The 20,828-nt window shown below is 30.2% G+C and overlaps 1 protein-coding gene across 1 annotated transcript; it reads right to left on the bottom strand.

The window, feature by feature from the left end:
• Window positions 1-1,329: 1,329 nt before the first annotated feature.
• Window positions 1,330-14,776, bottom strand: LOC112710532 (probable beta-D-xylosidase 2). Its single transcript, XM_072202645.1, has 8 exons — window positions 14,259-14,776; window positions 8,286-8,564; window positions 7,034-7,203; window positions 6,857-6,954; window positions 5,883-6,233; window positions 4,681-4,775; window positions 2,721-3,039; window positions 1,330-2,262 (listed from the first exon to the last, which is right to left on the bottom strand). Exons 1-8 carry the CDS (start codon window positions 14,661-14,663, stop codon window positions 1,655-1,657), a joined length of 2,325 nt encoding a protein of 774 aa, XP_072058746.1. The 5' UTR covers window positions 14,664-14,776; the 3' UTR covers window positions 1,330-1,654.
• Window positions 14,777-20,828: the final 6,052 nt, after the last annotated feature.

Consider the following 20,828-nt stretch of genomic DNA (forward strand, 5'->3'; position numbering starts at 1 on the left):
ACTGATTTGCTAGAATATTATCACTTGCTAATTAATTTGTGATAAATTAGCAAGAAAAATTTTCCCGCTCTTTTATTAGCTACAGAAGTCAATTTGCGAGAAACAAACTTACTCGTAAATCTCTCACTAATCAGTCGCTTTTCTCAAGTTTGGGTATTTTGTGACCGCTCATTAATTTTGTCATTAGTGCGTTACTAATTTAGTGACGAATTAGTGACAAAAAATATTTTTTACAAAAATTCGTCGTTAATTTATCAAATTCTTATAATGTTGACCCAATTTGTATGATTTGTAAGCCAAAAATTAAAAACTTTATATGTGTCACAGGTCTAAAACTAAAATAACCTAAAATTTGCAACAAAATTCATACGTAATCTACTCGTTTTTAGTAGTCATGATATACTTAAGTTATACACAAAATAAGATAACAACGAATGAAAAATGAGCAAGTTAACTGAATCTATTATTATATTACTATTTGACTTCTATTCATAAATCGCTACAGAAATAAGTTACTAGATAATTAGTCACGAACTAGTTTAGATGAAAAAAATACTTCCGATCAATTATTTAAAAAGATTAAAAGATGATATAGGTCTAATCATGAAACCATTTTTTTAATTTAAACTAATAAGAATAAGCAGATGAATAATTATATCTTTTAACATATTCTTTTAAGTATAATTTTTTTTGTTTGAACATTTTGTATAATTTTTTTCTTTTTATTTTATGCTAAAGTTCTTTTTATTTTAAGGTTCAATAATGATCAAATTCTAAATTTTTTGTGAGTTATACAAATTATAATATCATGTTATAAAATTATTATTTTTAAAAATTTAAATTGATAAAATGAGGTATGAATCATATATGTAACAATGCAAAAGAATTTTTGTTCTTTCTCTTTTTTTTGTTTGGCATTATAGAATTTTATAATGCTAAACATATCATTGAAGAATTTTTGTAACATATGCATATATTGCACTTTTATGTATTGACGAGTACGGAAAATACTCATTTATTAGGATAGATAAACTATACAAAATGCATTCGAATAATTTTGTCGTTGATAAAAATGCATTTAAAATTTTCTATTAATAATTTTTTTAAATAATTTAAAAATGCGATACAAATATCTAACAATAAATATATATTTTTTAAAAAATATTTTAGAGATTAAATTTTTATACAATTTTTTGCAAGTAAAATTAAAAAAAAGATATTTTTATTTTTAGAATTTAGTAAGTTTTCGTTGATTATATATATATTATTTATTTTTGAAGGTGTCATTGGTTGTTTCATGATATATATAGATATATAAAGCCAATGCAATTCTTACAATCAATCTTGCAATAATGATGAAATAAACTATAAGTGATTACAATCAGCGTACAACTAATAAGAACACAAATCAGACCACATGAAGTGGTCAACATATATGGCAAATAAATTTGGGAGTAGAGAACAATACATTTGCTTGATCCCTTCTCCAAAAATTGCAATAAACCCTAATACTTTATTCCACAATGCTTAATGAATCAATCTAAAGTAGTATCCAATTCCAATCCCTTAGCTAGCTTCTTCTTATCCATAACATATGAGCAAATTGATGGTTATAATACACTTACATGAAGATTATGGAAAAAATTATTGTTTCTTAGGACTTGATAATCCCAAGTGTTTCTGCTTGTACGGACAATGAATGTTTAACATCACCAATGTGAAGATTATGCACCCCCATTGGAATTCTCCTTGTCCCAGACCTATCAACCACACTCAAAAGCTTGCAAACATGAATATTAATCTTGACTCGCTGCTGCGACTTAGCAGGAACACGGACCTTCTCAAACGCCACCAACTGCTTGTGCGGCGCCCAGTGGCCATTACCGGCCGGGGGCGCCGAGAACACTAAGAGCGTGTGAGAGCCATCTTTGGAGCCAACATTCTTGACATCAATGTGGAGGCTAACTGAGAGCTTGGCGCATCGTGCATGTGTCACTCTAATTGCTTTGTTAGAGATGTTTGTGGTGTTTCCATGGCGGTGGCCATGAACGGGAACTGAGACCGTCTTTGGCGCGCTAGCGAGAGTGTGAAGAAAGTGAGAGTAGGATAATCCGTAACCAAAAGGGTACACAACTGGACCGTTGTAAAATCGATAGGTTCTTCCAGGGTACCCTTTGCTTCGTCTTGGACGCATTGCCATATCTGTCATTGCTAAGCTCTTAAGGTACTCTTCTGGATACCATGTCATTGGAAGCTTGCCTCCTGAACAAATTCAACCACTCATATGTTATTTAACTCTATATACATACGTATATTATTTAATTTATTTTTAATGTTCATTTTATATTAGTGACTAATTTTTAATATATACGTGCTATGATTGTTAATAATTTTAGATATTTATTAATGTTTAACATAATGTAACAATGAGCCGTTCACATATCAATAAATAAATAAATAAAAATACTGTGTGAACATAAAAAGTTAATTATTATGTATGTATATAATTTAATTTATTTTTAATATATATTTTATATCGTGTATTTTATATTGTTACCTTCTTTCTGCATAGGTAATAGGGAGACTTTAGCATGAATTATCATGTCATCATATTTTCAACATAAGTATAAGAAACTCAGTAACCATGGGCAATTAGAGTATTGCATAAAGGAATGAAAACAAAAGAAATTTTAATTTTCTTTTTGGTGTTTTTTAGATACCTGGGTTGGCAGCACCAAACAAGATATCTGCAATGGCTGCACCACCAGCTTGGCCCGGATACCCAGCCCACAATATACCCGCAATTTTCGGATCATTCTTAGCAAAAGTTACATCAACAGGCCCACCAGACATCAAGACCAAAATTGTTGGGCCTCTTGAAGCTGCTGCAACCTTTGAGACAAGCTCTTGTTGATGCCCAGGAAGAAGTAGGTCAGCTCTGTCAACAGTTTCAGCTTCAATAGACTGGTCAAGGCCCATTACTAGAACCGTTGCATCTGCTTGACGGGCAGCGTTTAGTGCTGACCCAAACTGCTTGTCATTGGTGTTGGGAATAAGACACAATTCCCCCTTGAGAAAACACCTTTGACAGAGAAATAAAATAGACACAATCACAACACAAGAATTTAACGTGGAAACTCCAATTACCGGAGAAAAAACCACGGCCGTTGTCAAATGACAACCAGAGAATATCACTATGTGAAAATTGTTACAACACATAGACTTCTTTCTCTCACCGGCACCCCAGTACACCCACACTCTTTCAAAGCAAATATCTAACTACACCTCACAACACTCTCTAATCAAAGAGTACAGAGGAAAAGAAAAATCAGATACAAGCTTAAAGTGTTTCTGACTGGTGCAAAAACAAATGGAGAACTTAGCCTCATATTTATAGCCTAGGCCACCCACTCCATTTGCTATCCTAAGCAATGTGGGACTAATTCAACCAAATCCTAACAATCTCCACCTTGATTGAAATAGTCACACATCTTCAGCTTCCATTGTCAACACCGACAATTCTTTGCTGCCATTGTCTATACCGACAATCATAGTTCAGAGAACTATCATACTCCACCATGAAAGTATACTCACTTGGAATTAGACCACTCCAAGAATTTCGCCTTGGTACAGATCGAAACCTTGCTGAAAATTCATGGTGCAACTTCCAAATTGGCTTTTCCTGGAAGTTCTTCAGCCATCGACCTAACTCCGCCACACACCTTGCATCTCAACGCCAACCAATGCCCGTGTGCAATTGTGGACCTGATTGCCACAACTCATCCTTATCCATGGCAGTGCGGTAATACCATGAGGATACTTCTTGTCTTCTAGAGAACATCATCTTCTCTCATAGAGAGAGCAACCAGAGATCTTCTCCTTCAACGCCTTGTGCAAACCTGATTGTATCAACACATCCTTGACTTGTACTTGCCACAAGCCAAAATTGATTCTTCCATCAAATTTCTCTATTTCAAGCTTCACAGCACTTGAATATCCAGACATTGTTGCAACCGTATACTGGAATATTATAACTCAACTGTAGACCGTGCACTAGGAAGGGTCCCCAGGAAAGAGAGGTGGGTCACAATGGACACACTTAAATACCAAGTCTTTCCTTAGCCAGAACCTTTTCCAAACTGCACTCTCACAGAGTCACACTGCCTTCCAGCAACAACAACAGCAACCAAAGAGATTAGACTAGGCTGCAACCACAGAGCATACTAAGAATAAATCCCACCGAACCGAAGCTCTGATACCACTTGTTGGGAATAAGACACAATTCCCCCTTGAGAAAACACCTTTGACAGAGAAATAAAATAGACACAATCACAACACAAGAATTTAACGTGGAAACTCCAATTACCGGAGAAAAAACCACGGCCGTTGTCAAATGACAACCAGAGAATATCACTATGTGAAAATTGTTACAACACATAGACTTCTTTCTCTCACCGGCACCCCAGTACACCCACACTCTTTCAAAGCAAATATCTAACTACACCTCACAACACTCTCTAATCAAAGAGTACAGAGGAAAAGAAAAATCAGATACAAGCTTAAAGTGTTTCTGACTGGTGCAAAAACAAATGGAGAACTTAGCCTCATATTTATAGCCTAGGCCACCCACTCCATTTGCTATCCTAAGCAATGTGGGACTAATTCAACCAAATCCTAACAATTGGAACAAGCAACATTTGTACAACCAGGCTCATGAATAGTCTTGGCGTATCTTCCTATTCCTTGCAAGGGACTTGTGTACTCACAACCAATACCTAAATAAATAACATGGTTGGATAGTATTTGGAAGAAAAACAGACACTAAAGAGATTATGATGGAGAGACACAGATTGAAAGATAGAGATTGAAATAAGTTTTAGTATTGTGTTTGGTGTAAAATGAAAGACAGTAATTGAAATAAGAATAAAATTCTAATTTAATTTGTACAAAGAATAAAATTAAAATTAATTAATTAAAATTAGAGTATTTTAAATATAAAATATTATTTTCAATTTTTGTCTCTAAAAATTTCAGTTTTTATGTCTCCATTCTTTAGAAGTACTAAACTAAAATTTTGAAGATAAAAATTAAAATTTTAATACTTAAATCAATAAACATAATATTAAATTTTATTCTCTCAATTCTCATCCCAATATTATAAAACAAACGCTATGTTATGTTGATCATCAATTCATCTGCCGGTAAAATGAGAGTATGTTTTGTTTGCATTTCGATATGTGTGCAGAAATAGAAACTGGCATACAAACTGGTTTGGTTTTAGAGATACTAGCAGGACCAATTTTTTTTTTCTAATACGCATGAAATTTCAACATTTTGTATTTTTTTTTTCTTTTGAGATTATGAAAATTGGATTAGTCATTGAACATGTGAAACTAGATATTCAAAGATTTAGATATTTAATCGGAATTATACTGATATTCATAAATAAAATATGCTTTTTAGGGAAATGTTTTTCTTTTTAATTTTTTTTAACATATTTTCACAGGAAAAATATATTGATTCAACTAGTTTATTGATTTTTTATCGTTCATCATTAACACCAATTTTTTTTATTAGAACAAAACTAATCAGTGATCAATTCCAAATTAATTCGGTTGACCTAATTGATCTAATCCAATTTTCAGAACATTTGTTCTTATTTTATCTTTTATATTCTTTTATATATTATCTAAAGTTAATCTTAGGGTAACAAATGATGGATGGACTTTTCTTTTGTCATATATAATACACACAGCCATTCACATACACCATATTATAAGTTCTTTTTTCACTACTTGGAAATATGAACAAAGAAAAGAAGAGGATATACTCAAATTGTGTTAGACGTTTTCATTTCTTAAAGGAATAGGAGATGGGATTACCAGCATAGTTACCAATCATGGTAACAGTGACATTAGAGTTGGGTCCAATGACAGCAACAGTTTGATGACGCCTTGGAGAGAGGGGCAAGGAGGGACCACGGTTCTTGAGTAGCACAATCCCTTGTCTCGCTGCTTCAACTGCAAGCTCTTTGTGAGCTGCTGTGCACACATCTCTCGGACCCAACTTCCCATATGGCTGCGCTGATGCCTCCCCATCGAACATTCCTAGCCTCATCTGTACTGTTATTGTGTTCGCCAATGCACCGTTAACGTCACCTTCTGTTACTAACCCTTTTTCCAATGCGTTCTTTGTGTGTACTGCTAGAAATGGCCCACAGTCTAGATCCAACCCTGTAACATTATCAAAACAAAACAACCCTATTATCTATCTCACTTTTTGTATACGCATCCATTATTATTTGTTACACGATAACGACGAAATGCCTTGAATCTGCCACTCAACGATTTTTCTATTTACTTAACTTACCTATGCATGCCATTTTTTGGTTGTATTATAGTCATTTCTTATTGTCCGAGAAAATAATATTATGAATTATTAGATAGTTTAGTTAAAATTTAGAATAAGCGATAAATACGTCCTTGATTTTTTTATCTCGAAGACAAATAAATTATGGATGAATTAAAAATATAAAAATGTCCATTATTTTCTAAAATAAGAGACATTTAAATTTATTTAGAGAAATGATTTGTCTTTATATATTTTAGACGAAAAAATTAAATATCTTATATTTTAAAAGATCAGAGACGTTTTTATATTTTTAATTAGTCAAAATATTTTTAAATTAAAAAATTAACAACTTATTTATGTTTTTTTCAAATAATATTATTTTTATAAAGACACTTTTATTTAACCAAATATATTTATATAAAGATGTTTTAATAAAAGTAAAATATATAGTTAGTTTTTACTTTGAGGAGTTTAATCCATGAAAATTGAATTGAATTTGACTAACCTGCCTTGATGGCATCTGCAGCAGCTTCTTCTGGTGTTGACGTATAATGCTGATTGGTATAAAACACCCCAACAGAGTCACAATCTGATACAATGTACCTAACCATAACGAAGCAAAACACAATTAATTAACCTCTATTAGAGCCTAAATTAAGCATTGATTTTGATGCTAGCTTACCCATTTAGACGCCATTGGCCACGAACTCTTCCTTTTAAGAGGTTGGGATCAGCACAAGTAGGAACACCATTCACCTGATTGTATGAACACATAACACTTGCCACTTTGCCTTCCTTCACACACATCCTGAATGGCACATCGAATGTGTCCTCTATATCCTGCTTGCTAACCTGCGCATTATCACCCACATTTTAATTCTGACAACATATAACCAATGAACGTTTATTTTCGTTTTTTTTGAAATTATATTTTAATTCGATTATGATTTTTTGGTTGGAAAAGTCTAGAGGACCAGCAGTTTTGTTGAATTTTGGCCAGCATTTAACTAGTAGAGAAATGTGAGTCATTGGATGAAATCTCACACCAATCTCACACCATCAAATTATCATTGATGGTTAATTGATGGCTAATAATCACAAAAATTGCTGGCCCTAACATTGCTCTTTCTGGTTTTCGTATAAAAAAAAAACGAAATACTGACAATTCAAGCATACTACACAAATTGATGTGACTAGAGTTGATTTTGACACAAAGGCAAGTTGAATAATAACTGATTTCGTTACGTCGCATAATTGCCTACCAAGTAATCATCATGAAACTCATAATGAATAAAGGATTAGATCGTAAGTTAGCTGAAAAAAAAAGAGACAATATTGTTAGATGTCCAATCATTTGAGTCATTTCCTATCTGTAAAGCAGAACTACAAATGAGAAAAAAAGGTGGAAAAATGGAAAATTGCTGTAAATATTCTAATGACAAGAAAAGTGATTAAAAATAAGTTTTAAGTTATATTAATGAAGTAAAAATATATATTTTTTTTGCAGATTCAATATTGTGCATTTATGTTACTAAAATTAAAATATTAAGCCTGATATCGTACACATATGTTCTTTTAGGTTAGTTTTTGTACACTCTTTATAAGTATGCGTAGTTTGTAAATAATAAATAATATTTTATTTAATTTGCATGGCAGATTGAGAATAGCTAGTTTAATGATTATGAAAAATGTTAAGTAAATACAAAAAATTAATTCCAAAGCAATCATCATATATTTGTAAATATATACGTGTGTTATTTCCTTTCACATATTCTCTACAAAAATTTTGTATTTAATATATATTTTATATAAAGTTTATTATTTTATTTTGGCAGTGGTGCAGACGAGAAGGAAGAATGATATGAAGATCCCGAAAATTCTTAAATGGCAATAATGATTTGCACTTATAGCATTAAATAAGATAGGATATGTACCTGTGCGTTAAAGTGAAAGCGATCAATGCCGTTCCAATTATCCAAGTCATAAGCCGTGAAGTGTTTGCAAGAAGCAGCAACCTTCAACCGGTTACCGTTTGTTCCCTGTATCCCCCGGACATAGCTGGCGGCATATGTACCGGCTAGAATAGGGTCCTCACCGGGAGTCTCCTGTCCGCGGCCCCACCTAGGGTCCCTGAATATGTTGACGTTTGGACTCCAATATGTGAGGCCCGCCATGCCCCCGTTGTACATTGCTCTTGCTTCGTCTGAGACCACCTGTGCACATCATTGCCACTGCCACACGTTACTATAAGTGTAGAAACTTAAGTGGCGTTTTTTACCCGAAAGAAATACTTCTTGTTTTTAATTAATTGTTCACTTCGGTAGCATTTGTTTTCGGAGACAGGACACAGAGACATGAGACATGGACAACACATTTTTAAAAAGTGTTTGGAAGCAAAGACATGGACACTGAATATATTGTCTCCGTGACAGTTTTTTATATTTTTGTGTCCACTCTTTTATGAAGGACAATAATGGACACGGGATTTGGAAGAGGGACACGGACTGTTTTTATGAATTTTTTTCTTTTTTGTCCATGGTGCTATTTTTTATTATTCCACTGTTACCCCTTCTTATTTTTCCTATTTTGCGTTGTTCTCACAAAGTACTTTTTTTACTCCATGCTCTTTTTCTATCTCTACGTTCTTTTTCTTTCTCTTTTTTTCTCAGGTACTCTCTCCTTTTTATAAAAATTTTTATTGGACTGGATAATTTCTTTTTTCTTATCATTTTTACTTCAACATCATTTTAACCTTATATTATATTATTTGATTTGTAATAAAAATAATAACAAAAATAATTAGTCTGAAGACTTTTAAAAGATAAATATTATAAAGATAAAATTGGTATTTTAAAATGCTTAAAAATAATTTATAAATTGTAATTGATTTTATATAATTTAAAGAAAAATTAATTTTTTGAAAAGAAAAATAAAATTTTAGATAAAAAAAATTAATTTTCTAAATAAAAATAGATTTTTATGTGCAAAAATTAATTTTTTTCCATTTAAAAATGGATTCTTTGTTTAAAACTGATTTTGTATTTAAAATTAATTTGGCTTATTAACCTAAATGAAATTTTTTATTAATCAAACTTAGATTTTTTTTTGTTAATATTAACTATATGTATTCCTACATATTAATAATAAATTTAAAAAAATAATTATATTTATAAATTTTATTTTAATATAAATACTATTATATAATTTTTTATTAAAATTTTTGATTGCTTCAAATATTTTTTTCAAGTTTTCACTGTCTGTACTCCTACATACTCTCATTATTTATTAAATTAGTTTATACTAAAAAATTTGGAATTACATGGCTATTTTAGTCATTTTATATAATATTTTAGTCTTGTCCATGTGTATCCAAACATAATACTGGACATTACATTAGTGTCCTATCCATCGTATCCAAACACAATACACAAAACATATTGTCTTTGTTTCAGTATCCTGTTCTGTCGTGTCTCTACTAACAAACACTGCCTTCATGTTTAGGTTTTGTTATGTACTTTTAAAAAAAAATATTATTTAAACACTAAAATTAATTATTATATATTTAATTTATTTTTAATATATATTTTATATTTTAAAATATATTTTATACTAATAAATAATATTAGTGATTGAAGCGAAACTTGAAGAGAAAATTTGGAGAGGAGGAGGAAATTTTTTTACAAAAACATTACATAATATTTATATTAAAATAAAATTTATAAAATATAAATATTTTTAGAATATGTTACAAATATGACAATAAATAAATAATTTTACCAATAAAAGATTATAAATATAACTATTGTTGAAGTTATATTTTATTATTTTTTAATATTAGTTTTTTTTTCTAAAAATGACATTTTTTATTTTTCATTATTACAGTTATAAAAAATTAAAATATATAAACTGAAAAATATTTAAAAAAATTATTGTTAGAATAATAAATATTAAAAATTATAATCATTATTGAATGTTTAAATATTTTTATCTAAAATGAATTTTAATAAAAATATTTATAAAGAATAAAATAATATTAAATTAAATATATAAGAAAAAAAATTACCACGAGTAACAAGTTTTAAAGTTTTAGTGTTCTGGTTGCACAAAAAATAATCACTGGATTAGAAAAGAGGTTGATTTCATTCATTGACAAAGCAGACAAAAAAATTAAGAAAAATTATGTGTTTTTGTTTATTTAGTTCATATTTGAGAATAATTTGGTGTCAAAATTATTTTTTTAAAATGTCTTTTATTGTATATATATTCTATTTTCTATTATATAACAGAAATATGTGAGTATTTTAACATCTAAATTATTTTTTAAAATTATTTTATTATGTATAATTTATAAAATAAATATTTTTTATTTATTAAGTTGATTAAATTTAAATTTATTATTACCATATTTTTATAAAAAAATATGAATTATTAGCTATTTTGTAAATGTCTAAATAATATTTTATTGTTTTAAGAGTGTTTTTTTAAAAATAAAGTGTAGCAAGATGTGGATAAACCCTTAAACTCTAGTCACAAAAAAAAAAAATCCTTAAACTCCATAATTTTAAATCAGTCTCTTCAATCCTCCATTTGATAAAGAATGAAAGCACTTTGAACTTTGAAAGAGATGCATAAGCGCCTAGTATATAATAAGTATATATAATGAGAAAAGAACAAAGATTATTCGAACTCAGATACTCATGTAGTTGAGTTAGAAAACAAAAATGACAAATCAATTGGATAAACAATACCATATGTAACATCACTATTAATTTTATTATAAAATATATGGAGGGCCATGCTCCCATTGTCGAAATAAAGCTCGACCCCTGCATCTAATATGACTTTTCGAAAATGAATAAAATACTCTTTTAATTTTTGGATGAAATCTTAGACTTTTTTAACTTTAAAATGTCTTATTTTTATTATAAAAATATTTTAAACGAATTTAATATTATTCGATTATTAAATATGGGTGAAATAGTTGACATCTTTAATAGTATATAGTTAAACAAATATTCTAATATATTTATCGTCATTCCGCCTATTGTCACTAATTCACTATATATATTAGCCTAATTCTCAATTTACTCATTCAACAAGTAAATTCTAATATATACCTTTAATTTGATATAAACATTATTAGTTTTTCTAATCTGTAAAATAACAACATTAAAATAATCACATATTAATAGAAGAGATCCATTAATTAATAATATTGTTAGTACATATATACTAAAAATAAAATATTTTAAATATTAAAAAATTAAAATTTGACCAAAATACTACGAATTAAGACAATATTTTTTATTTATTCAACAACCAGCTAATAAACTAAGAAAACATTGCAAGATTGAATGTAAAATTGTTATGATAAAAAGGAATATATTTTTAAAAAAAATTAATTGATTAGAAAAAAAGTTAGTTTCTAATTTTTTTTAGTTGTCATCAAAAATTGTACTAATTACTTAAGGGGTTCTCAAAATTGATTAAATTGTTAGTGGCTTGATGATATGTGCGGTTGATTATGAAAGCCCGCGAGGGAACATGGCAGGGACAATAGCATGCAAGTTGAGAAGTGAACCAATCACGCACAGGGAGGCTTTTAAAATATAGCCAAAAAATGAAAAAAAAATTAAATACCATCCTATTAATTGTTGATAGAAATGCATTAATAATCTACCGTAGTTTACAAGAATCATGCCCTATAAACTAGTCATTATTTTCTTTTCTTAAATCTTGTACATTCATTTTAAGAATTTTGGCAATGAATATTCTAAAGGTGCACATGAAAGAACTAAAGGCGAAAATTTATGTAGAAAAGTTAAAAAAAAAAAAAAGATTTCAATGCTTTAAAAGATTTGGAAGTTTAAAATTTTTTTCTTCTAGTAATTTTAACGAATTCCATTGTTACCAAAACCCTAATTTCAATTTGAAAATTATAAGATTCTCTGTTTTAACAGTAATGTAAGTCATTTCCAATTCTGAAATTTCACCTAAACACAATCAATATTGTTATGTAAACGACTTTTACTTTATTTCTTTTTAAATAATTACACAAGACAACTACGTAAAAACAAAAGAGATATAATAAATATTATATACACTTTTTTCATAATTATTCTGTATAGTTGTTTAATATCGTATTATTGAAACACAATATTTAATTTTCTGGACAGTGTAAGGAAGCACCCTTATAAAGGCAGTGCCTTAAAAGTTAAAATAAAGAAAGAGAGTACCACTTCATTGGATTATATATTCTGAAAAGCTTTAATTTCTTCCATAGGGTTATGCGTGCACTCTATATTTTAGTAGCATTAATTTGCCCCACAATCTTGTTGAGCATAAAAGTCAAGGAAATAACAACAAATTATTAAAACCAAATGACACAATTATAAAATCTTTTTAAGAGGAGTAAAGCTAGGGAACCAAAAGTATATCAGCCAAAACTCAGTCAAATATCTTTGGATGAATTTAAAATTTTTATGAGTTAATATATATTGATGTTTCTTCTACTAAGTATTAGAATGTTTCTTTTTCATATTAAATAGATGTTCTTTTATATATTTTTCGAATTTGTGATTGTTAGAAGTGTATAGATTAATGTAAGAAAAAAGAAGAAGGTTTTTATAGGTTTTAATTAGGTTTACTTAATCAATTTAAAATTTTTTAAATTTTGAATTTAAAAAATTTAAAATTTATTAATTATTGATATAAATTAATATAGTTTTATTTAGTTTTTGGCTGATAAGCTTTTGGTTCCTTATACTTTTCCTTTTAAGAGTTGTAAGAGTTATATTTAGTAAATCAAAAATAAAATATTTTCTAATAAGCATAAGTTACAAAAAATTTCATTCTTAAAATTAGTTTTAATATTTAAAATTGTTTTAATAGATATAAATGTAATAAAATATAAGAATAAATGTAGATATTCATCCATATATAAAGTTTTACTAAGGACGATTTGACAAAGCTTTAGCTTATTAATATATATATATATATATATATATATATATATATATATATATATATATATATATATATATAACAGTTTTGTTTGTAAATCAAAATAAAAGTAATTTTAATAAGTAAAAGCTATTGAAATTATGTTTGATAAATTTTCTTTTAATATTTTATCATTTAACATGACTTTAATATACATAAAAATAAGAGTAAGAATAAATATAGATATTTGTTAATTTATAATTATATTAGATTTTTGAAAAAACAAATTAACTTTGAAAAGCATTTTCATAAGTTACTTTCAAAAGTTTTCTTAACTCTTCAAACCTAAAAGTATAAACAAACACATGGTCCTTTATACATGTTAAACATAATTTTATTCACATTGTGACTTTATATTGCATAATAATTGAATAGCTATGATTGATCTAGTGATAAAAGGATAGTAGGCAATTTAAATGATTCTCTATAAGTTTAAACTTAAACATTGATATCATATCTTTAAAAAATTTACACCCTAATTTAGCATTTAAAATTACTTTACACTCTGAATCAAACTTCTATAATTTTCTATTTACTTAGAGGACCAAGTTACAGTGCAATTTATAACGATAATGAAAAATGACAAGATGATGATTTGTGTGAATTCATTATTGGCAAAGTTATCTCACTAAATACATAATCACTTGTAATTTCTAAGTTATTTTAGAACTCTGATTGAATGAATCAAAGTCAATATGGTTTCAATATTTGTAAGTGGGTGATGTAATAATATTAAATCGGATAAATTTTAATTCTATATACATTAGAATTAAGATCAAACAAGTCTAATTTAATTTCAAAAGTTATTTAGGTAAAAAAATGTCTCATATTTATAAACTTGTAATGACTCCAATATAATTTCTTTTTTTTTCTAAATTAAATGTTAAGCAAGAAAGTAAACTCACCCGTCCAATTTCTTCCCATAATGATGCATTGAAAGATGCAGCAGTGGTAATGACTTGAGGGAAGCTAGTGGCAGCAGGGAATGGGCCACCAAACTTTGTTCCGGGGCCCACATTGGAGACGCCGTGAAGCGCCTCCGACCACCACTCATACCCTTTGATCCCCAGCCTTGGAACTGCAGCAGCATTGTTCACTAACAGAGTCACCTTCTCTTGCAGTGTTAGCCTCCCGATTAGGTCCTTCACCCTCAGCCTTATTGGCAGGGAAACTTTGCAAAATGGCAAGTTTTTTGTGGCCCTGTCCTTTGGGTCGCAGGCGAACGGGTCGCGCGTTTCGCCAAGACCCAATAGGACGAGGACGAGGAGAAAGAAGACGGGGACGGTGGAGGGTGAGAAAATGGAGGCCATTTGAGAAGATAAAGAGAGGGAAAAAAATGGATGATAATGTGTGAGAATGTAATAGGCTTTGGTGGTTTTTAGCAGTTATGGAATGGAGGGAGGGAAATATATAGGGAAAGTTGACCGTGTTTTTTTTTTTCCAATTATTATACATAAATAAGTATAAGTCTAATATATCTATCTCATTACTCAATAAAAGTGAATATTTAAACGACTATATTATATTATATTATATTATGTATACATTAAAATTAATTATTAAAATTAGTTATTAGTATAAAATATATATTAGAATATAAATATATATTAAAAATAAATTAAATCATATATATATTTATACACAAATATATTAATAATTAATTTTAGTGTATGAATAATATTTTTATTTTTAAGAGAAGTATAAAGCATAAGAGTAATTTTTCGTGAAAGAGGAAAAACTAAATGTAAATGGTTATATTTTACAACAATAATTAACATTAAAATAGAAAATCACATTTTTCTTTTTAAATGTTTATGTGAGGAGATTTGGATTTTTTAAAGTTTGAATTTTACTTTAGATAATAAAGTGTGATTTCTCATTATTTATTTTATAGGTAGGACCAAAAATAAATATAAAAGAAAAACTATGTAAAAGTAGAAGATCATACTTTATTCTTTAAAATAAAATTTAAATTTTAAAGAATCCAAATCTTTGTGACGAGGCTCTTTAAAATTTCAGTCGTTCAAACTTTATAAAAGTTAACAATTATAATGTAAGTATTTCTTTAGATAATGTGTGAATTTACATGTAATGTACTCCAATAAATGCTACTATTGGTTTTTGTTGACATGTAATAGACAGAGCTATCCAATTAATTAGTTGGCCCTTTGATGATTGGATTTTTCTTAAGAAATGATGTTTTCATGCATTAACTATTGTGCATATTGTTTTGTACGATTTTTTTAATAATATAAAAGATAATTTTTTCTTATTTCTCTTAGTTTTTTATTAATTACTTTTAATATCAAAAGTAGAAAATGTACAAAAAAGATATATACAAAAGTGTTACAAATATCATTAACTAATATCATTATGTTAAGGAAAAGAAAATAAAAAATAAAAAATGTTTCAAGGTAACAATGAAGCAAGTTTGCTGGTGAAATTTTCAATAGGAAGTTACCAAGTTGGTGACTAACAGAAAGATGGTAACCAATTTTAATTAACAACCGATGGTACAATATTAGAATCTACCTGCTGCATGTACTTTTTGAAATATGTTATTACTTGATCAATGAGTGTTTTCACCAAGCGAATCATATAGCAAATTCACAACGGTGGGGTCTTACCAACAAATATATCTTGTTTTACTCTGTTTCTCAACACAGAAATATTTAATAACAAAAATTTTTTTACCAAAAATAATCGTAATTTAATTTATTTAATATTTAATAATAAAATTAATAAATATTAAATAAAATAAATTTATTTTTTTTATCTTTTTAATATTACTTTTTTTAACAATAAAATGTTAAACCCCTCATGTTAAATACTTAAATTAAATATAGGACAAAGTACTAAAATAAATTATTTGCACATGAATATTATCGGATGACAACTTTTAAAGATTATATACATAAATACAATTTTTATATTATTGTAGAGGTTCAGCGAATTAAAAACACACGTAAACTGCTAAAGCAGTATAAGTGTATAACAGTTTACATCTAAACACAATAACAAAAAATTGTGACAACCTTCCAACGATTTCTTCAAAAACATAAAAAATGTATAAATTGTCAGAGGAATATACACAAATACAAAAATACAATTTGGATATGTAATTTTTAAAAATTGTATTTTAATAATATTAAATTACATACAATTTATTTTGGTATGTTGCTCTTAACTCTTAAATATATATATCCAAAAACAATTTTATCTCTTGTTATAACAATTTTTTTAATAAAACAGAGGAGTTGCAGAGCACTAGTGCTGAAAGCATTGGTGTAACACTTTTGATTGGATGGATGGCATTAGTGATACTGTTACCAGGGGGTGGTTGGTCCTACTTTTCAGACATTAATAATTCATGCATATGGAGTTATATGTTAGATAGATGCGATTGACTTTTAATTTCCTTGTGGTAACAATCTCTAGAGTATAACTAGGGCAATAAAATGATTAGGTGGTTCCACAAGAATTGGAAAATTATAGCGTTTAAGTCTACAGAAGAAATTATCAAGCAACTGCATTTATCACCTAATGTCTAGAGTTTATGGCAACTTGCAAGTGTGGTTAAATTATTTTTATATAAAATGATAAATTTGGAGTAACACGTATTATTGAAAAGATGATGAAATTTCATTTCAAATAATTTGAAAATATGATTAAAAGACAGAGAATTCAATTACAAAAATTGAGTAAATAAAAAATATACATTAAAAACAAATGGAAGTTTTAAAAAAAATTAATAAAATTATCAAGAATTATTTAAGTATAAATGATTATATTATAAATACAATGTTAGCTTATCAGATATCAGCATAAATGAAGAAAGCCCAGTTAATAAAAATGAAAATGGAGAATCAGACCAGGAGAGTAAAGGTGAACGACCAAGGGTTGAAGTAAGGAGAGTAAGCACAGAGTTCTTATAGCTATCCAAGCTAACAGAAATTCTTCTCCTTCAATGTTTTCTATTTTGTATTTTCTTTAGTTTTGTCTGTCCGAGTCTCATGGTGAAAAATGCAAACAATGTGAGGTTTGTAAGAAAAAGTCAATGAGAGAAAAAAGGTAGAGTGTACAAAATTAAAGAAAAAGTCATAGGTGTCTTAGAGGTTCTTTGTACATCTATGTGTTGTGTATCATGATTCTGTGGGAATCCCCTTACAAGTTGGGTTAGCACTTAGCAGTTGAAAACTTGGTAGGTGACCAAGTCAAGTTCAGGATTGGGGATAGATTTTGGATTTGTCCCGGATAGGAAGGGTAGTTTCTAGGGAGAATTGGTGTCTGTAATCTGTATGATTATAGTGAAATTCCATCATTGTTGTGATGGAGACTGGATGTAGGCTGCTGGTGGACGAAATTGTGATCACCATTCTTGAAGTTGTACTTTTATGGAATTTGAAATTGGCACGAGTGGACACAACTCCGTTCAACTAACCAGCAAGTGTACTGGGTCGTCCAAGTAATAAACCTTACGTGAGTAAGGGTCGATCCCACAGAGATTGTTGGTATGAAGCAAGCTATGGTCACTTTGTAAATCTCAGTTAGGCAGATTAAATAGTTTTGGGTTTCGAAAATTAATAAATAAATAGAAAATAAAAAGGATAGAAATACTTATGTAAATCAATAGTAGGAATTTCAGATAAGCGAATGGAGATACTGTATGGCTCAAGGACGCCTACTTTCCTACTGCTTCAACTCAATCCTTCTTACTCCTTTCCATGGCAAGCTGTGTATAGGGGTTCACCATCAGCGGTGGCTACTTTTAATCCTCTCGGGAAAATGGTCCTCTGCGGCTGTCACTCGCATGGCTAATCGTCTGGAGGCATCACCCATGGTTGATGGCTACATCCCATCCTCGCAGTGAAAACTACGCTCACGCGCTCTGTCACAGCACGGCTAATCACTGGTTGGTTCCCGCTCCTACTGGAATAGAATCCCTTGATTCTTTTGCGTCTGTCACTAACGCCCAGCACTTGCGAGTTTGAAGTACGTCACAGTCATTCATTACCGGAATCCTACTCGGAATACCACAGACAAGGTTAGACTTTCCGGATTCCCAGGATCCTACTCGGAATACCACAGACAAGGTGAGACTTTCCGGATCCTCATAAATGCCGCCATCTATCTAGCTTATACCACGAAGATTCTGTTGGGGAATCTAAGAGATACACATTCAAGCTCTGTTGCATGTAGAACGGAAGTGGTTGTCAATCACGTGCGTTCATAAGTGAGAATGATAATGAGGGTTACTTAATCATCACATTCATCATGTTCTTGGGTACGAATGAATATCTTGGAATAAGAATAAGAGAGATTTGAATAAAAAAGAATAGAATTACATTAATACTTGAGGTACAGCAGAGCTCCACACCCTTAGTCTATGGTGTGCAGAAACTCCACCGTTGAAAATACATAAGTAAAAGGTTCAGGCATGGCCGAATGGCCAGCCCCCTGAAACGTGCTCAATGGCCTCCTAAGATGAAGAATAATACAAAACTGAGACCAAAGATGAAACGTGGTCAAAAAGACCTCTAATACAATAGTTAAATGTTCTATTTATAATGAACTAGCTCCTAGGGTTTACATGAGTAAGTAATTGATGCATAAATCCACTTCCGGGGCCCACTTGGTGTATGTTTGGGCTGAGCTTGATCAATCCACGAGCTGAGGCTTCTCTTGGAGTTGAACTCCGAGTTATGACGTGTTTTGGGCGTTCAACTCCGGATCATGACGTTTTTCTGGCGTTTAACTCCAGACAGCAGCTTGTACTTGGCGTTCAACGCCAAGTTACGTCGTCAATCTCCGAATAAAGTATGGACTATTATATATTGCTGAAAAGCTCTGGATGTCTACTTTCCAACGCCGTTGAGAGCGCGCCAATTGGAGTTCTGTAGCTCCAGAAAATCCATTTCGAGTGCAGGGAGGTCAGATTCCAACAGCATCAGCAGTCCTTTTGTCAGCCTTTTTCAGAGTTTTGCTCAAGTCCCTCAATTTCAGCCAGAAATTACCTGAAATCACAGAAAAACACACAAACTCATAGTAAAGTCCAGAAATGTAAATTTAACATAAAAACTAATGAAAACATCCCTAAAAGTAGCTTAAACTTACTAAAAACTATCTAAAAACAATGCCAAAAAGCGTATAAATTATCCGCTCATCACAACACCAAACTTAAATTGTTGCTTGTCCCCAAGCAACTGAAAATCAAATAGGATAAAAAGAAGAGAATATACTATAAATTCCAGAATATCAATGAATATTAATTATAATTAGATGAGCGGGACTTGTAGCTTTTTGCTTCTGAACAGTTTTGGCATCTCACTTTTTCCTTTGAAGTTCAGAGTGATTGGCGTCTCTGGGAACTCAGAATTTTGGATAGTGTTATTGACTTTCCTAGTTAAGCATGTTGATTCTTGAACACAGCTACTTATGAGTCTTGGCCGTGGCCCTAAGCACTTTGTTTTCCAGTATTACCACCGGATACATAAATGCCACAGACACATAACTGGGTGAACCTTTTTAGATTGTGACTCAGCTTTGCTAAAGTCCCCAGTTAGTGGTGTCCAGAGCTCTTAAGCACACTCTTTTGCCTTGGATCACGACTTTAACCACTTAGTCTCAAGCTTTTCACTTGGACCTTCATGACACAAGCACATGGTTAGGGACAGCTTGATTTAGCCGCTTAGGCCTGGATTTTATTTCCTTGGGCCCTCCTATCCATTGATGCTCAAAGCCTTGGATCCTTTTTACCCTTGCCTTTTGGTTTTAAGGGCTATTGGCTTTTTCTACTGCTCCTTCTTTTTCTTTCTATATTTTTTTCGCCATATTTTTTTTCGCAAGCTTCCTTTTTCACTGCTTTCTCTTGCTTCAAGAATCAATTTCATGATTTTTTTCAAATCATCAATAACATTTCTCTTTGTTCATCATTCTTTCAAGAGCCAACAATTTTAACACTCATAAACAACAAGATCAAAAATATGCACTGTTCAAGCATTCATTCAGAAAACAAAAAGTATTGCCACCACATCAATATAATTAAATTAAATTCAAGGATAAATTCGAAATTCATGTACTTCTTGTTCTTTTGAATTAAAACATTTTTCATTTAAGAGAGGTGAAGGATTAATGGATTTTATTCATAGCTTTAAGGCATGGTTACATACTAATGATCATGAAGTAGAGACACAAAACATAGATAAACACAACATTTAAAAACCGAAAACAGAAAGAAATAAAGAACAAGGAATGAATCCACCTTTAGTGGCGTCTTCTTCTTGAAGGACCAACAATGTCCTTAAGCTCTTCTATGTCCCTTCCTTGCCTTTGTTGCTCCTCCCTCATTGCTCTTTGATCTTCTCTTATTTCTTGGAGAATGATGGAGTGCTCATGATGTTCCACCCTTAATTGTTCCACATTGTGGCTCAAATCTTCTAAGGAGGTGTTGAGTTGCTCCCAATAGTTGTTGGGAG

Source organism: Arachis hypogaea, chromosome 9 (assembly GCF_003086295.3).
Source record: "Arachis hypogaea cultivar Tifrunner chromosome 9, arahy.Tifrunner.gnm2.J5K5, whole genome shotgun sequence".
In the NCBI taxonomy this organism is placed as follows: domain Eukaryota; kingdom Viridiplantae; phylum Streptophyta; class Magnoliopsida; order Fabales; family Fabaceae; genus Arachis; species Arachis hypogaea.

What these genes read in the sequence shown, in the direction of transcription:
- LOC112710532 (XM_072202645.1), bottom strand. Translation starts at nt 14,663, where the DNA reads ATGGCCTCCATTTTCTCACCCTCCACCGTCCCCGTCTTCTTTCTCCTC. An exon ending in TATGGGAAGAAATTGGACGG is followed by an intron (nt 8,565 to 14,258) that starts GTGAGTTTACTT and finishes TGATGTGCACAG; the next exon opens with GTGGTCTCAGACGAAGCAAG. An exon ending in GCTTTCACTTTAACGCACAG is followed by an intron (nt 7,204 to 8,285) that starts GTACATATCCTA and finishes GATAATGCGCAG; the next exon opens with GTTAGCAAGCAGGATATAGA.